Raw genomic sequence first — 16647 nt, forward strand, 5'->3', positions numbered from 1 at the left:
ACATTACCTTACCTCCTGAGAGAGAGGTAAGGGATTCTGAAGGCAAAATGAGACCTATATGTGTACACATTTTTTAAAATTTTAGACATGGCCAATGTGGACATTTGTTTTGTTTGACTATATATGCCTGTAGCAAGAGTTTAGTTTTTCTTTCATTTCTGATGGGGAAAGGAAGGAGGGAGGGCATAGTTTTGCTTACTGAAAAGAATAAAATTTAACTTAATGAGAAACAATGAAATTTTCGTACAACTATCTCTAAGCAGTCATAATTTGGGTTTACTGTTTACTTATTATTCAACACAAGACAATGAGTCACAGACCTAAGATTTCTCCAGTGTAGCATCTCCCAGCACCTCATCTATAACCTCTAGCCTGAGAGAGTCATCTGAGAGTCAGAGAAGGTAAAAGGTATCTAGCAAAGGCCAGAGGCTGGGTTTGAATCCTTGAGTCCAAGTCCAGCAATCTATACTATCACATGCTGCTTCCTAAGCAAGATCAAGATGCTTGTAAGAAGAACGACTAACCAGCCGTAACTCAAACTGCACAAAAGTACTTTTATTTTGGCAACATCACCAGTCATCAATTGATTTTCACTCTACAAAAAAAAGAAGAAAAGTAAAAAAAATCAAAGAATAGCCCTGCAAATGATGTTGGACTATAAACCCCAAATGATTTTTGATAATAAATTACATATTATATAATTACAAATAAACACTAAGAAATTGTCATATTTTGAGAAGGCTTCTTCACCATGGTATTCTTCAAATAAATAGCTGAGTGATTTTCATTTCAGGTCATTCAGCTTGCCCCCTTGGAGCTGTTCAGTGCCAATTCTCAAAAAACATTTTAATTTTCAAGAACCTAAGCACTTACTGGCAATTTGTGAACAAAAGGACCAAAAGTAAAATTTTTAAATGATTTGATTTTAGGAGGGGAAATACTGTATGAATTGCTGACATTGTTCCAAAATTATCTCTATTTCTTTATCTTTGGATGATTCTTTTTTTAGTCTCAGACACAATCATGGGATATCAGTTAAGTAAATGAGACCAAGTCTAAGTCAGAAGACACTGTTTTGCTTTGTTTTTCAATTTTGCTGTGAATGTTTTGTTAATTGAAAATGACCTTTTCAGTGTAATAAATAGGCCAGTAAAATCTTTTTAGGTGTCAAACAGCAAATTAATGGCTGATGTATTTGTTTGAAGTATGAAGTCATATGTACAATGGCATATAAGTTCTATATTCTCCAGTTCTTTGGTGAAAACAGACCAAATTCCCCTTTCTGATTAGGAAAAAGGGACATATTTTCTATATTCTCAGAGCCATTATACCTAATAGATAGATAAGGCACTTATTAAGCACTTATTACATGCCAGGCACTGATCCTAGCATTCCCTCCAGCTGTCTCCAACTCAGAGTTCCAGAATTACAAATAACAATGTTGACCACCTAAATGCAATAAGTATTCATAATGTTTTCCAAACTGAATAATAAACATCTCCAGCTAACTTCTGTCTCCATGGCTTTCTAGGATTCAAAGTTGCCCAATGTATACATGAGGCAAATGTAGAAGTCTAGTGGCCTGCTAAATATGCTCTAAACCAGGGGTTCTTGAGCAAAAGTCCATGAACTTGTTATTTCAAAAATATTTTGTTAGCCATTTCAGTATAATTGGATTCCTTTGTATCTTATGTATTTTATTTTTACACATATAAAAACGTAATTCTGAGAAGAAGCCTGTAGGTTTCACCAGATCGCCAACAAGATGAAGAAGGCCTGCTTCAAACCACAGATCAGAAAACTTGGGCTCTGCCTCATTTCTGCCAAGAGGTCTCCGGAAGACCTTGGGAGGACTAGTCACTGAACTTCCTGTGACTCATATATCTTGTGAATGTCAGGGGCTGACTCCCAAGTCCAGCAATCTCTCTGCACTCTTTGCTACCAGCCTGGTTTTCTACCTTTCCATCTTTCTCTCAGAATCCTATTTTAACCTTCATTAAAATAAGTGAAGAAAAACCAGTAAAAGACAGCAAAGGACATATTATTCCATAGTCTGCAAGAACACAGGGCCTGACACACAGTAGGCACTTAATAAATGCCTACTGACTCGCCAGGTATTAAGTTCCACTATTCTCATGCCCAGTGCAGTGGCAAGGCCCTGGTTTTTCTTCCACCAAACCAGCTCCAATGCACCCTCCTTCTTGCTAATTTCTATTTCTAGTATGTCACCAATTAATCCATATCTGGTGACAGTCTGTGTTTTACCCACCTACCTACAGAATTATCTGTTTATCACAAGAGTCCATTCAAAGATTTAAAGCAATCTAATTCAATCAGGTTTTCTGATGTATTTTTCTAATACATCTAATATAACAGATTATAATCTATTGAACCTCTATAACTTACGATGTTGCTTTGATTGGGGGGGCAGTTCATGAATTGGGTTATATGATTCACAGATATTAATGTACTAATTTGGGAATAATATCCTATATTGTGACTCAAGTGTTTAGCATCTTCTCAATTTGGATCCTTTAAACCAAAATGACAGAAGAAATATATTTACAATAAATGAAAATCTTATACTTTTAAAATTATGTTGTTAGTAGGGGATTTTCTTAAGCCTACTATGCTGCTACTATTAGAAGAAAATTTCTTCTAAATGAGCAAACATAATCTAAGAAAATTTTGTGTTTTAGCCTATTCTATTGTCAATGGTACTCAAATTTGTGGGCACACAGTAAAAACAGGTCAGGTAAAATGGTATCACTGACTTAATTCCTGAGGGTGAAAGCATGATGAAAAATATTTGGGTGAAAATCAAAGGAGTCAGAAACAGAAGCAACATCAGATTTGAAAAACAAAGTAGTTATTAATTCATCGTCTGGCCTTAATTTTACTTTTGTCCTTCAAAAGACAAAAGGATCAACAAAGGGAAATTCTATTCTGGATCTGGTATTCATTAACCAGGAAGAAGTAGATGAAGGGGTGAAAATGATGGGAATCTTGGGAAGTAAATACTCCATGCCAGAATTTGACTAGAGGAAAGACAGGGATATTTGACATTTAGGGGGCACAGATTTCAAAAGATTTGGGGGAAGTATAGGTAGAGACCACAAATTGAAATTCTATAGTGAAAGTCAGCCAAGGAGCAATGGGAACCTCTTAAGAATGAAATTCTGAATTTAATTAAACCTTTATTAAATCCTTACCGTTCATAAGAAAGGGTAGCTAGGTGGTGCAGTGGATAGACTGTTAAGCTAGAGTCAGAAGGACTCCTCTTCCTGAGTTCAAATCCTGCCTCATACACTTACTAACTGTGGGACCCTAGGCAAATCCCTTACCCCTATTTGCCTCTGTTTGCTCATCTGTAAAATGAGCTAGAGAAGGAAATGGCAAACTGCTGTAGTATCTTTGCCAAGAAAACCTCAAATGGGGTCATGAAGAGTCAGAAATGACTGAAACGAACTGAACAACATCCATAAGAAAAGCAATGTGCTAGGTGCTCAGGAAACAATGACAAAACCACAACAGTCTCTGTCCTCTGAGAACTTACAGTTTACTGTGAGGCACATGTATACAGATAAGTAAGGACAAAGTACATACAAAATAATATCATGTGACGAGGGAGAGAGCGTTAAAAACTAGGGGAATCAGAAAAGCCTTTGCACAGGACATCTTGCTTGAGCTAGATCTTAAGAAACATGGGGGATTCCAAGAGGCAGAGGTAAGGAAGGAGTTCATTCAATCCAATCAACATTTATTAAGTGCCTACAACAAGGCCCAGCACAGTACTAAGTGTTGGGAATACACTTAATAAATAGGAAGACAGTCCCGGCCCTCAAGGAGCTTCCAAACTAACCAGAGAGATAAGACATAAAACGAGGTGGAAAAGCAGGGGATGGGATGGTGGGAGACACCCAGTCACTAGGTCTTTCTTGTTCCATGGAGATGAAACCAAGCAGGGCAGCAGAAGCAAAAGGAAGTGAGTCCACATGTGATCTATCAACTATAAAGGCCAGGAGGCTGAAGTTGGAATGCAGTTCCTCAGACTGCTAAAATTGTTAGCTCCCTGTAAGGTTCAGCTAAAGCACCACCTCCTGCAGGAAGCCTTCCCTGGTTGTTAGTGATCTCCTTCTCTTCAAATAATTGTATATATAACTACCTGTGTAATCCCTCCAGTAGATTGTAAGCTGTGTAAGAACTGGTCCAACCATTCTAGAAACTATTTTGGGATGAGGAACAAAAAGTCAGTGAGCTGAAAATAAATCAGCTCATCGATAAACCCATGAGGCGTATGCCCCAAGGAAATCAAAGGCAGAGGGAAAAGAACCCATCATCACCAAAAGATTTCTAGGGGCAGCTAGGTGGTGCAGTGGATAGAGCACGGGCCCTGGAGTAAGAAAGACCTGAGTTCAAATCCAGCCTCAGACACATAACACTCGCTAGCTGTGTGACTCTGGGCAAGGCAGTTAAACCCAATGCCTCACCAAAAAAATTAAACCCCCCCCCCCAAAAAAAAGATTTCTAGCAGTTCTTTCTGTCATAACAAAGAACTGAAAACAAAGTGGGTACCTATCAGCTGGGGGAATGACAGAAGAAACTGGTATATGAATACAACAGGTCATTAGTATAATGTAAGAATTCAGAGAAACTTAGGAAGACTTGTATGAATCAGTGGGGAGTGAAATGAGCAGAAGCAGAAGACAATCTACAATTTGGTGACCACAATAATGTAAAGGAAAAGAACTTTGAAAGCTTTCAAAACTCTGACCAACAAAATGAACAATCATGATGGCAGAAAATCTAGAATCAATCAAGCCTCCAGCCTCTTGGTAGAAAGATGAAAGACTAAAGGTGCAAAATTAGTTTTACATCATATATATTATACATAATATTCCATTATATATATATACCTTGTAGCAAATATCGTATATAAGTACGTATACACACACACACATCATATTTGCATATACAGCATATTTGCCATAAGGGAGGGCTTCTATCTGTGTGATTAGTGGGGAGGGAAATAAAGAGGGAAGGAGAAGAGGAAAAGAAAGGGACAGAGAAAGAGGACCAGAGAGAGGAAAGAAAGGAAGGGAAAAAAGGAAGAAGGAAAGGCAAAGAGGGAAAGAAGGAGAGATGAGGTAGGGAGGGAAAGAGAGACTAAAAAACAAACTATAGAAGTTCATGGTTTCATATAAAATCTATTTTGCTCTTTGAATATTGGAATATTTTGTTTGTTGATTAAATTCAGTGTAAAAAAGAAAATTTACTTTTTAAAATGTATGCTCCTCAATGAAAAGTCACAGATCTATGCCTTGTTTTGTGACCCTGGTGCCAAGCACAGTAGTACCTTGTAAGCAAAGATTGAGCACTTAATAAGTACTTATTGAACTGGATCTGATGCTAATGTACGGTATTTATTATTTATGTCAGCAGAATGTGAGCTCTTTGAGGGCAAAGGATGTTTTCACAGCTGTCTTTCTCTCCCTAGCACATATGGTAGTGCCTGGCACAGAAGAGGGCTTTATAAATGCTTGCGGAAATTAAGCTAAATTGAATTGACCACAGAGATAATTAATACTTATTTGGTTTCTTGTCTAACCTTTTAGTTGATAAGGGCAGGAAAAAATGGCTAATGGGGAGTCAGTGACCCACAGTGGATAACAAGAAACAGCCAGTTGCGCTTACTGGATCTGAGCCTAGATGAAGGGACCCTAAAACAACTGGCAGAAGTAGAGCAGAGCCACAGTCAGAGAGACAGAAGATCACAGAGAAGAGAAGGGAAACAGGATTGGAAAAGGTCAAATGTGCTGATTTTCAAAGACCAGAAGAACAAGGAATGTGCAACTACAGACAAGTCAACTTGACTTTGATTCCCCCTGGCAACATGCTAAAACTTTAAGACTCAAAAGCTGACAAGTGATCATCCAGAAAAGGAAGGTGGACCGGAAAGAGTCAACATCAAGAGCGGGTGGCTCACAAGAGAAAAGCCCTAAACTGATAAATAATATACATATAACTAACTAAAGCATTTCATGGAAAAGATGGCAAGATGTGGACTCGGTGATAGTGTAATTGAGCAGCTTTGGAACTATGTGAAGGGTCAGACACAGAGAGCGGCCATTAATTATTTAACATCAACTTGGAAGAAGGTTCCAGAGAAACGCATTTGGTCCTGTGAAGTTCACCAGATTTATCGATGGCTTGGATGACATGCGACAGTTAGAATTCCAAAAGCCCTTGACAAGTTAGAACATTGGGCTAAACACAAGACGAGGAAATTGACGTGGGATCAATGTCAAGTTCTACTACCCTTGGGTTCCAAGGTTCATCTTCACACAAAGTGGGGAAAGTGTGATTAGCTAGCAATTCATCTGAAAAGATCTTGAGTGAATACATACCTGATGGTGTCATAGAGCAGCTGAGAAACCTACTGTCATCCTAGGCTACACTGGCCATGGAAATGTCTAGAAATAAAGGTGGCAGTCCTGCTGTACTCTGCCCTTGTCAGACCCCATCTGGAAAACTGTTCAGTTCTGGGCATGATATTTTAGAAAATACACTGACAAGCTGTGGAGCATCCAGACAAAGGCAACAAAGGACAGTAAAGAACCTTGAAGTGACACCATATAAAAGGATCAGTTGAAGGAACTGGGGAGGTTGAAGCTGGAGAAGAGAAGCTTTAGATGGACATGAGAGCCGTCTTCAGGTATTTGAAGGAATGTCAAGTGGAACAGGGAATAGGCTAGTTGTGCTTGGCCCCATGGGACAGAACTAGAAACACTGGTGAAAGTGGCAGAAGTAGATTAAGGCTTGAGGTGGGGGAAAGTCTTCCTGACAATGAGATCTATCTCAGAAGGCAGTGGGCCCTGCTCATTCAGGTCTATAGGCACAGGCTCTAGTCAGGTAAACTGGACAAGGGATTCTTTTCCCCACGTGGGTCTGGCTAGACGGTCACTGAGATCCTTCTTGTCCCTGAGGTTGAGACACCATCACTGAGTATTAGCAGGATTGAAGGATCCCTAGTGACTCCCTGATGCCTCATGCTGGCAGGGACATCCCTGACTGTGGGTGCCCAAGGGTTAGGCCAGCAAAGCCTGAGCTCCCACCAAGCTGGAATGGCTCCAAGCACAGACGGTGTACTTGCTGTCCAAGGAATAACCAAGCTAAGTGAGGTTCCTCACCAAACTGGTTGCAAGACAACAATGTTTTCTACAAGTGCAGCTCTTAAAAATCATCCAGTAAGTTGCAAAGGGGTGCAATTCTTCTCGGTGGAGGAAGTCTGTCTAACCACAATTACACAACGACCCAGCCTAGACAACCACAGCTTGTCGGAGGGTGATTTCTAACATTTTCCTTTAACAGAGAAGGGCACTATTAGCTCCTCACGTTCTCTTCAGAGATCATTCGCCATCCAAGTTTTTAGTGTAGTTACAACAGAAACCACGTACAGACTTACATTCTCCTGCCACCTCCTCCCCCGTACCCCGCCCCCCAAAACAACTGTCCAGAATCTTAAGATTTCTGTTGCCTTTTTAAGACTGGTCCGAGAAATTTAAGTTAGTTCTTCAACCTCAACAACATAAAAAGCAATGGCAAAGTGTCGTTGCCTGACCAGTTCTCAAGAGGATGCAAAGAGAGACGCTTGCTCCTGCGGTCAGAGAAGGTAATGGGTGACAATAAAGGACAAAGGGCTAAAAAGCTAATCTACTCCCTGTTTCCTGCTTAAAGCACCTGTGAGTGTTGTTCATTTTTCATCTTAGAGTTAACAGATTGATACATAAGGAATTCTGTCATCTGTTTGCCTACCAACTCCCCTCTGAAACAGATTTAGGCAGTCTTGGATGCCGGATTAGATTGTTTCTAAAACCTTGTCATCGGACAGAGTTAGTTTAAGTTTTAAAATCTTGTTCTTCAGTTTCTGAATGCTGCTGACTGGATTTTTTCTGTTAGATTCAGTGATTATTTGGTTCCTAGTAATGATGGGAAGGAAGAATTTATTAAGCACCTACTATGCGCAAGACATTGTGCAAAGCTCTTTATGAACAGCATCTCATTTGATCCTCACAACAACCCTGGGAAAGGAGTGCTAATTACTGTTATTTTTATAGTCTGAGGAAACTGAAGCAGACAGAGGTTATGTGACTTGCCCAAAGTCACAAAGCAAGTAGATTTCTAGTAGTGGGGAAGGTTTGACTCAGCTCTTCCTGACTCCAGGCCCAGCACTCTCTGCACTGTGCCTCCAGAGGCCTCTGGGAAGTACAGATGGGAAGGACAATACCTATGAAAAAAAATCTAGACTTTTTTTGGAGGGTTTAAGAAGCATATAGCTACCCACACATATGAAAATATTTATAGCAGCTATTTCTGTGGAGACAAAGAATTGGAAATTGAGGGGATACCCATCAATTGGGGAATGGCTGAACAAGTCATGATATATGAACGTGATGGAGAACCATTGTGCTAGAAGAAATGATGAGCAGTTAGATTTCAGAAAAACCTGGGAAGACTTGTATGGACTGATGCTGACTGAAGTGAGCAGAACCAGGAGAACATTGCACACAGTAACAGCCGCATTGTGCGATGGCTAACTTTGACAGATGTAGCCTTTCTCAGCAATGCAAGGATCTAAGATGTCTCCAAAGGCCTCACGATAGAAAATGCTATCCACATCCAAAGAAAGAACTATGGAGTTTGAATGCAGATCAAAGCACACTATTTGCTCTTTTTTTTTTGTCTGTTTTTTGTTTCTTCTTTCATATGGGTTCCTCCTATTGGTTCTAATTCTTCTTTACAACATGACTAATGTGAAAATATGCTTAATAGGAATGTATATATAGAGCCTACAGTGGATTGCACACTGTCTTGGGGAGGAAGTCGGACAGGGAAGGGGAGAAAATTTAAAACTCAAAAGTTTATGGATGTGATTATCGAAAACTAAAAATAAATTAACTTCTTAAAAAAAGACGCACATAGCTCTTTTTTGACATGTGGTATCCTTAAAGTACCTATTGCACTTACAAAAGTATAATGCACCTGGTTAAAGGTCATCGCTTTTTACAATGAACACTTCCTGGAGCTGCAGAGCACTGCTCTAGAACAATTATCATATGAGTGTCCCAAAAGTCTTAATGCAGTTTTAAGCTTTTTAAAAGCTTCTGGACTACCATGGGTTAGCTCACGTTTCTGTACAGCCACAAGATTCACAAAACACTTTCTCTACAATGACCCTAATAGTATTCTTGATACCATTTTATAGACAGAGTAACCTGAGGAGGCTCTGAGAGGTTCAGGGCATGCCCGTGATTACCCATTCCCGAAATAATTAAAACGATTCCAAATAGGTCTCACTGAACCCCAACTCCAGCATTTTGGGGAAAGAATTTTAACTACATGAATTATACCTCTCAGTTATTTTCTATTGAGAACAAAACACTACTATGTCCTAGGAAAAAAAGACAAATTTCCAAGGAGAAAAGTCTAAAAAGTGGAACCAGTTGACTGATCTACACTTTTAAAATACATCTCATTTTAAGACACACAGTAGTATAAAAATATTACATAAATATATTGGCACAATGTTTAAGTGCCCGTCTACAACACATACAGCTGTTGTGGAAAATGTGAATTCAGAATACTAGAAGAGAAAAAAGAGGAAGCAGGAACAGAATGAGAGGGAACTTGCTAGTCAAAGAACAGATAATAGGGAAATGGATGAAAGTTCCAGCAGTGCAGAAAAGATCTCTCTACACCAAGTCATTTATGAGCATATACAAGTGGAAGGCCCAAAAACAGGATGCAAGGACTTCCTGTCCCCAGGAAGTAAGCTCTGCTGCTACATCACTTACTGGGTAAAGAAGTAAGTTATTCTGAAAAAGACATCTCAACATCTAGGAGGCCCTGGACTATTTGGCAGGGAAAGAATATGGGGGAGGGCAGGGGTTGAGGGAGGGTAAAGAGGGAGAACATGAAGACACGAACAGGTTGGCACGCAAACCGGTTTGGGGTCAAAACGGAGTAGAGACCACAAGTGAGTGGAGCACACAGCCTGTTCTAGAAGAGAGGAGGCACTTACTGCTTTTTTGTAAGAAAGTCTGAAATACGGACTTGCCATTTTTGAAATTCCCCTATCATGTAACTGACACAAAGAAAGCATGCACATCTGCTAAAGGTATTTTATGATAAAATCAATGACTCTGAGTTCTCATATGAAATTCTAAGAGACCCTAAAGAGCTCAAGGAAATGATTTGCAAATTCAGAGTCACATATGGCTGTTCCAAGCAAGAAGTTAAAATGGTGTGGCTTAAATGAGGAAGGCCCCATTGCTATTCCCTCTAGGAGGAGGAGCCACTCGGCATGACCAGCCAGAGAGGCCTGTTCTTGCATTCTACACAGGAGCTCTGCCTCAGGCGAGAAGCTGGGCAGGTGAATTTCTCTTTCCCATTTTCATCTTTTGCTGCAGCTATTATCTCATTCTTAGTAATTATACTGAAAAAAAAAAAAAGATGATTAGATTTTGAGCCTAACAAATTATCCTCCTCCAATAACATGATGAATAGATAGTAATTTTTTAAAGGGACAGATATCTCAAAAACTAAACTTTATATAAGGCTTAAAAATTCAAATCCACTTAGTTTAAATTACACTGACTCTTTTAGGCCAAACAGCCATGTGAGAAATGAAGAGCAGAAAGGAGTAAGTTCAGCATTTACTTTTTCATTCTTAATTTTGAATTATTTTAATGATCTTTATTTAATACTCACTGTGCAGCTATTACGAAGGGCTTCAAATTTACGCTGGATTTCATCTCTATGTGCCTAAAAGGTAAGAAGTTAATCATCAATTTTTCATACATTAGAACAGGATCCAATAGTTATTGGTCAAATACACTAAAGAGCAATTTCCCTAGTACATAAGCAAGTTGGGAGAGAAGATGTACGTCTTCAATTGCAGAGAATCAACTAGCACAAGTGAAATTAACTTTAAAAAAATCAAATCACTGGTAAACATTTTACTGCATTAGAGACAAGACAAAATTTAGATTATGTAATCCCTATAAAGCATTTAATTTTTATAGGCTGCCCAAAAGACAGAAAAACCCCAAAGTTTGCTTTTTATTTTACTAGACCTGTTATTTTAAAAACACAAATTCCTCTTTTCTCCCTGGGTCCCTCCACTCGACCACCTGCTACCTCCCAAAAATAGGTCCGGTACTCGGCTGGCCTGTCTAAAGCTCTGCTTTATCACCTGGTAAGGTAAGGTAAGCTGCCTTCTTGGACTGATTTCACTCATGAAATACATGAAATACTCATACTGGCCAGGAATTCTTTGGAGGACCTAGGCTTGCTGTTATTTTCTAGCTTTGTGATTCAAATCTGCCAACAGTGGGAAGAACATTAGATTAGGAAGCAGAAAACCTGGGTTCTAGTCTTGCTCCTATACGACACACGTTTCTAAAGTGCCAGGCACTGGGATACAAAGTCAAAAACAAAGCAGTCCTTGGCCTGAGAGAGATGACATTCTCCTGAAGGTGCTACAACATTACATAAGCAAGGACAATGAAAGCCAAGTGGAGGGGGCAGAGAACCCCCTAACAACTGGAGGCCACAGGGAAGGCTTGTGGCATCTAAACTGAATTTGAATCACTTCATCTTAATTCACGGGCTTCTGTTTCCTCACCTGTAAAATGAAAAGTAGAACCAGGTGATATCTGATGGCTCTTTTCTGATCTCAAACTGTACAGTCCTGTACTTGCTTATTTATATTAAGCTTCAAGTGTGTTTTACACAAAGACCGTTCAATTTATCAGTCAACTGTTAACAACTAGTTTGTTTTAACTGTCATGTTAGAGTTCAGATGCCTAATAACATCAATCTATTTCTATTGACACTAATTACAAGACTGTCTAATCATGTCTGATTAACCAATACTAATTCTAATTGAATATGTAATGACAGAATTGATATTTCATCACTACAAGCACAGCAATAGAACCTCTAACTGACAATTTCTTGACTATGAAGTACTAAAGCAAGAATGTTATCACTGATCCTGTAGCTAATCCTGGAAATACTATAACCACTAGGCTTCCATTATTACACGTACACAATATAAAGTGCATACTCAGCCTTCACGAAGCTTAGGCCCTAAAAAAATAAAAGACAGGGACCTATGGAGACTGAGAAATACACAGGAAGTCATTCACTCATTCAATAACGTGTTGAGCATCTACACCCTGCAAGGTCCCATATAATCTGCTATGAGGAAAAAAAAAAAGTCTTACCATCTGGTAGTTTGGAAGAAACTGAATAAACACATAACAGCAACACAAATAAAAGCGTAATACGTGTCATCAGAGAGGCAGCTGATGGCTCCCTGGATAGAGCTGGTCCAGGAATCAGGAATACCCGAGTTCAGATTCAGCCTCAGACTCTTACTAGCTATAGGACCCTGACCAAGTAACTTCACCTCTGTCTGCCTCAGTTTTTTCATCTGTAAAATGTGGAGAATTATAACACCTGCCTCCCTAGATGATTGTGAGGCTCAGATGAGATATTTGTAAAATGTTCTGCAAACTTTAAAGCCCTATATAAATGCTAGCTATTGTTATTGTTATTATTACTACACAGGGTATAGGAGTTAAAAAGTACGGTATACCTTGTTTTATCGTGCTTCACAGATACTGTGTTTTTTACAAACTGAAGATTGGTGGCAACCCTGCTTTGAGTAACTCTACTGGCTCCATTTTTCCAACAGCTTATGCTCACATCATGTCAGTGTCACATTCTGGTAATTCTAGAAATATTTCCAACTTTATTATTATTATTATTATATCTGTCATGGTGATCTGTGATCAGTGATCTTCGGGAATTGCACCCACATAAGAAGGCGAACTTAATAAATGTTAGGTGTGTTCCTACTGTTCCACCAACAGGCTGTTTCCCTGTCTCTCTCCCTGAGACACAACAATATTGAAATTAGGTCAATTAATAACCGTACAGAGGCCTCCAAGTGTTCAAGTGAAAGGAAGAGTCGTACATTTCTTACTTTAAGTCAAAAGCTAGAAATGATTAAGCTTAGTGCGAAAGGCATGTTGGAAGCCAGGATAGGCCAAAAGCTAGGCCACCAACCTGATCAGTCAGAAGCCATGAACCTCAAGGCAAGACCCTACACCAGCATAAAGATTATGACTCACTGAAAGCTCATATGATGGTTAACATATTTTTTTTTTTAGCAACAAGGTATTTTTAATTAAGGCATGTACATTTTTTAAGACACGACACCACTGCACACTTAATATACTACAGGATAGTGTAAACATAACTTTTACATGCATTAGGAAACCAAAAATTTCATATGACTCACTTTATTGGGATATTTGTTTTATTGTGGTAGTCTGGAACCAAACTCACAATATCTCTGAGGTATGCCTGTACTTCAAACAGAGGAGATCAGGAAGGTTTCATGGAGGAGTTGGTATAATCATAATAATAATGATGACAACAACAAAAATAACTGACATTTGTATTGCACTTTTATCATAGGTTTAGTACTAAAAAGATTATTTAATATAAACTCATTTTACAGTTGAGGAAACTGAGGCCCAAAGAGGCTAAATGGCTTGCCCCAGGTGATAGTATCCAAGATGAGACTGAAGACAGGTCTTCTGGCTCAAAACCCAGGGCCTTTCCTCCTGTACCCCACTGCTGATCCTCAAGCCCACCCTGTGAGGTGGGTGTCATGTAGGGTAGACAGGGCGATTGATTTTGATGCAGAGGCCCCGAATATAAGTTTCACCTCAGACACTTTGGAGTTTCATGATCATGGGCAAGTCACTTAATCTCTCATAGCCTCAGTTTCCTCATCTGGAAAAATGGAGTGGATGTCTGAAGAAAGTGATTTACAAACTCGAACGTGCTACATAAATTTGAGTTGTCATCATCCAAAGCTCTAGGTGATAAGGGGATTTCCTCATGTTTTGTGGTCCCATGGAAAGAGTGCTAGACTTGGGAGTCAGAAGGCCCTGGGTTAACCATAACCTCTCTGGCTTTCAATTTCTTCAACTATCTAATGAGGGTACTTAACTAGATGGCCATTAAGTTCCCTTACAGCTTTCAATCTATGACTCATGACCCCCAGCCACCCAGTGGACAAGCCCTGGCACCTTGAGTTACTCTTAACAGCAAGGACACAGCCCCCTGCACTCTCTCTAACAGTCAGAGAAGGGGCTGGGGAAAGGATGAGGGGAAGCCAAAAGAACAAGAGCAAAAATGCAGACGCAGCAAAGTACAAAGTATGTTCGGGGAAGGGCAAACAGTCCCCCCGAGCTCCACGTGAAGGGGCTGTGTGAGAGGTAAAGCTGGAAAGGTAGCTTACAGTCAGCCTTTCCTACACACAGTATTGTCTCAACTGTCTTTCCCATCTGTTTTCATGAGAATATGGGAAGAGGAAGAAAGAAGGCAAGGAGAAAACTGCTAAGAACCTGATGAAAACAGGCAAGATTAGAGCCCAAGCTATCTTCAGAAGCCAGGCCAAGCCCGAATAAAGACCGAAGCTCTCCTTCACTCATTCTTTTACATGGAAAGCACGCACCAAACTCAATCTTCCTATTTCTGTTCCTTGATTTTATTTCTGGGCTCTCACTTTGGCAATTTAATAATTAAATGCAGTTTTTAGAATGATGTCAATCAGCGATGCACATATCAAAAACAGGGATGTGAGTAGGCATTGATTATTGATTTTAATAAGCACCCAGAAGGAAAACTGACGACAGAACCATATGGCAACGATATTTGAGAGAAAAATGATACTAAGCAAAAAGCTTCTAGAAGCTTCTTGACTATGCAGTGACATTCCTTAGGCCAAAACGGCAGACACATCTCCAAATTACATCCAGACAGACCAGGAAGCCAGAACCTCTCCCGTAGGTCTCAGTGTGACCTTATGCCACACATGCACAAAGCCAACTGGCTTCTGTATGCCCTTACAACCTCTGATTAAGAAGATCACAAGGAATCCTTATGGTAAATAAGAAGTCTAGAGATACCACAAACGATCTCCCCCAACAATCAAAACTGCAGAGTTTGCAATTTCAGAGGTTCAGACCCAAAGTATTGAAAAGTTTCCTTATGTGGCTATTTATACACATTTAATTTCACGTACACTTTCTGACTTCATTCAATATTCTACTATTAACAGTGGTTGAATTTTTATGCATAGGGGAAAAAAGGGTGGATCCAAAGGAGAGTGGTAAAGCAGAAAGCAAGAAAAGGCCAACCAAATGGCTTTTGTGACAAGTGACTCCGACACGGTTCTACAGTTTAACTGGGCTCCGTCCAATCAGAAGGCCACATCAGGTAACTTTTTTCTTTAAAACTTCATCTCACGCTGAGAGGTAAATGCCTTGCTTTAGATCTTGCCAGATCCAACTTCATTTTCTTTTCAGAATGTAGCATGCCACAGTAGCTCCCATTTAAACACTATGAACTCTTAAGAGATCATTTTCTACCAAACTGCTTTAATTTGAAACTCATCATATCTGAATTCAATCATTTTCCTCTCCAGAAAAGAATACCTTCTTTAGAATGAATACATTTAACAGAACTGAATCCAAAAAAACAATCCCATGTTACCGATAACCAGGATTAGTGACAATAATTAACAGAGAATAGGCACGAGCACGCATGTACACACACACACAATCTTCAAACTTCAAACAGCAAAATCAAATCAACAAATGAAAAGGTTTTGATTTCTGTGTACCCAATACATAAACCCAACTATTTCACTTAAAGAGCTATATGTACCATCTATCTGGATAGACACTGACCGCACCAAACACTTCCTATTTCACAAGTATCGCAGGCATTCCAACAAAGGAGAACTAAAGCTCTAGATTTCAAGAAGCCCATATCTCTTTTTAAAAATGACAGATTAATTCAACAAGCATTATCAAGCACCCACAGTGCACAAATCACAGTGCTGGCCACTGAGGGGAAACAACTTCAGATAAGGCACAGTCTCTACCCTCAGGGAGCTTACAGTCTGATAAGATGAAAATGACACAAAGGAAACACAACACAAAGGAACCCAGACAAGTACGAGGGAGGGGCCAACAGAGTCTTTCGGAGGATCAAGGGAGGGAAGGTGCTTACTGACTGTGGGACTTCAGGAAAGCTTAATGGAGAAAGCTGCATCTATGGGGACTAAAAGGGTGAGTAACAATCCAAAAGGCATCAGCAGAACAGAGAAGCGATGCCAGGCAGAGAAAGCACTAGGAAGGCCAGGGCAAGGTCCATTCATGGGTTATGTTGAGTCTAGTGTACCTGGAATCCACAGTCTACAGAGTAAAGACACAACCATAATCAGAAAGCACCTATGAAACAGCTGCTTGATGCAGGCCTAGCTCTGGGTCAGGGGCCCAGTTTGAGATCAGACTAAGATGCTTGAGCAAAGGGAACTGGACTTTACCTGGAACAGGGAGCCACTGAAGACTCTGGAACAAAAAAAAGATAAGGCGAGATCTGCTCGCAAGTTACCAATCGATAAACATTAACCAAGGATCCACTTTGCACCAAGCTCAGTGTTAAATGCCAGGGATACAAAGTATTCTTAAAAGTGCAACAATCCCTACTCTTCAC

At 39.8% G+C, this 16647-nt stretch overlaps 1 protein-coding gene across 1 annotated transcript in view; it reads right to left on the reverse strand.

The window, feature by feature from the left end:
• The window catches only part of CIT (citron rho-interacting serine/threonine kinase), a 160696-nt gene that overhangs the window by 47435 nt on the left and 96614 nt on the right, over positions 1-16647 (reverse strand). Inside the window, exon 24 of the mRNA XM_027862269.1 lies at positions 10771-10824. Within this exon, the coding sequence (XP_027718070.1) occupies positions 10771-10824 (54 nt within the window). The remainder of the gene's footprint in view (positions 1-10770; positions 10825-16647) is intronic.

Source organism: Vombatus ursinus, unplaced genomic scaffold, assembly GCF_900497805.2.
Source record: "Vombatus ursinus unplaced genomic scaffold, bare-nosed wombat genome assembly UNPS02001287.1, whole genome shotgun sequence".
Lineage (NCBI taxonomy): Eukaryota > Metazoa > Chordata > Mammalia > Diprotodontia > Vombatidae > Vombatus > Vombatus ursinus.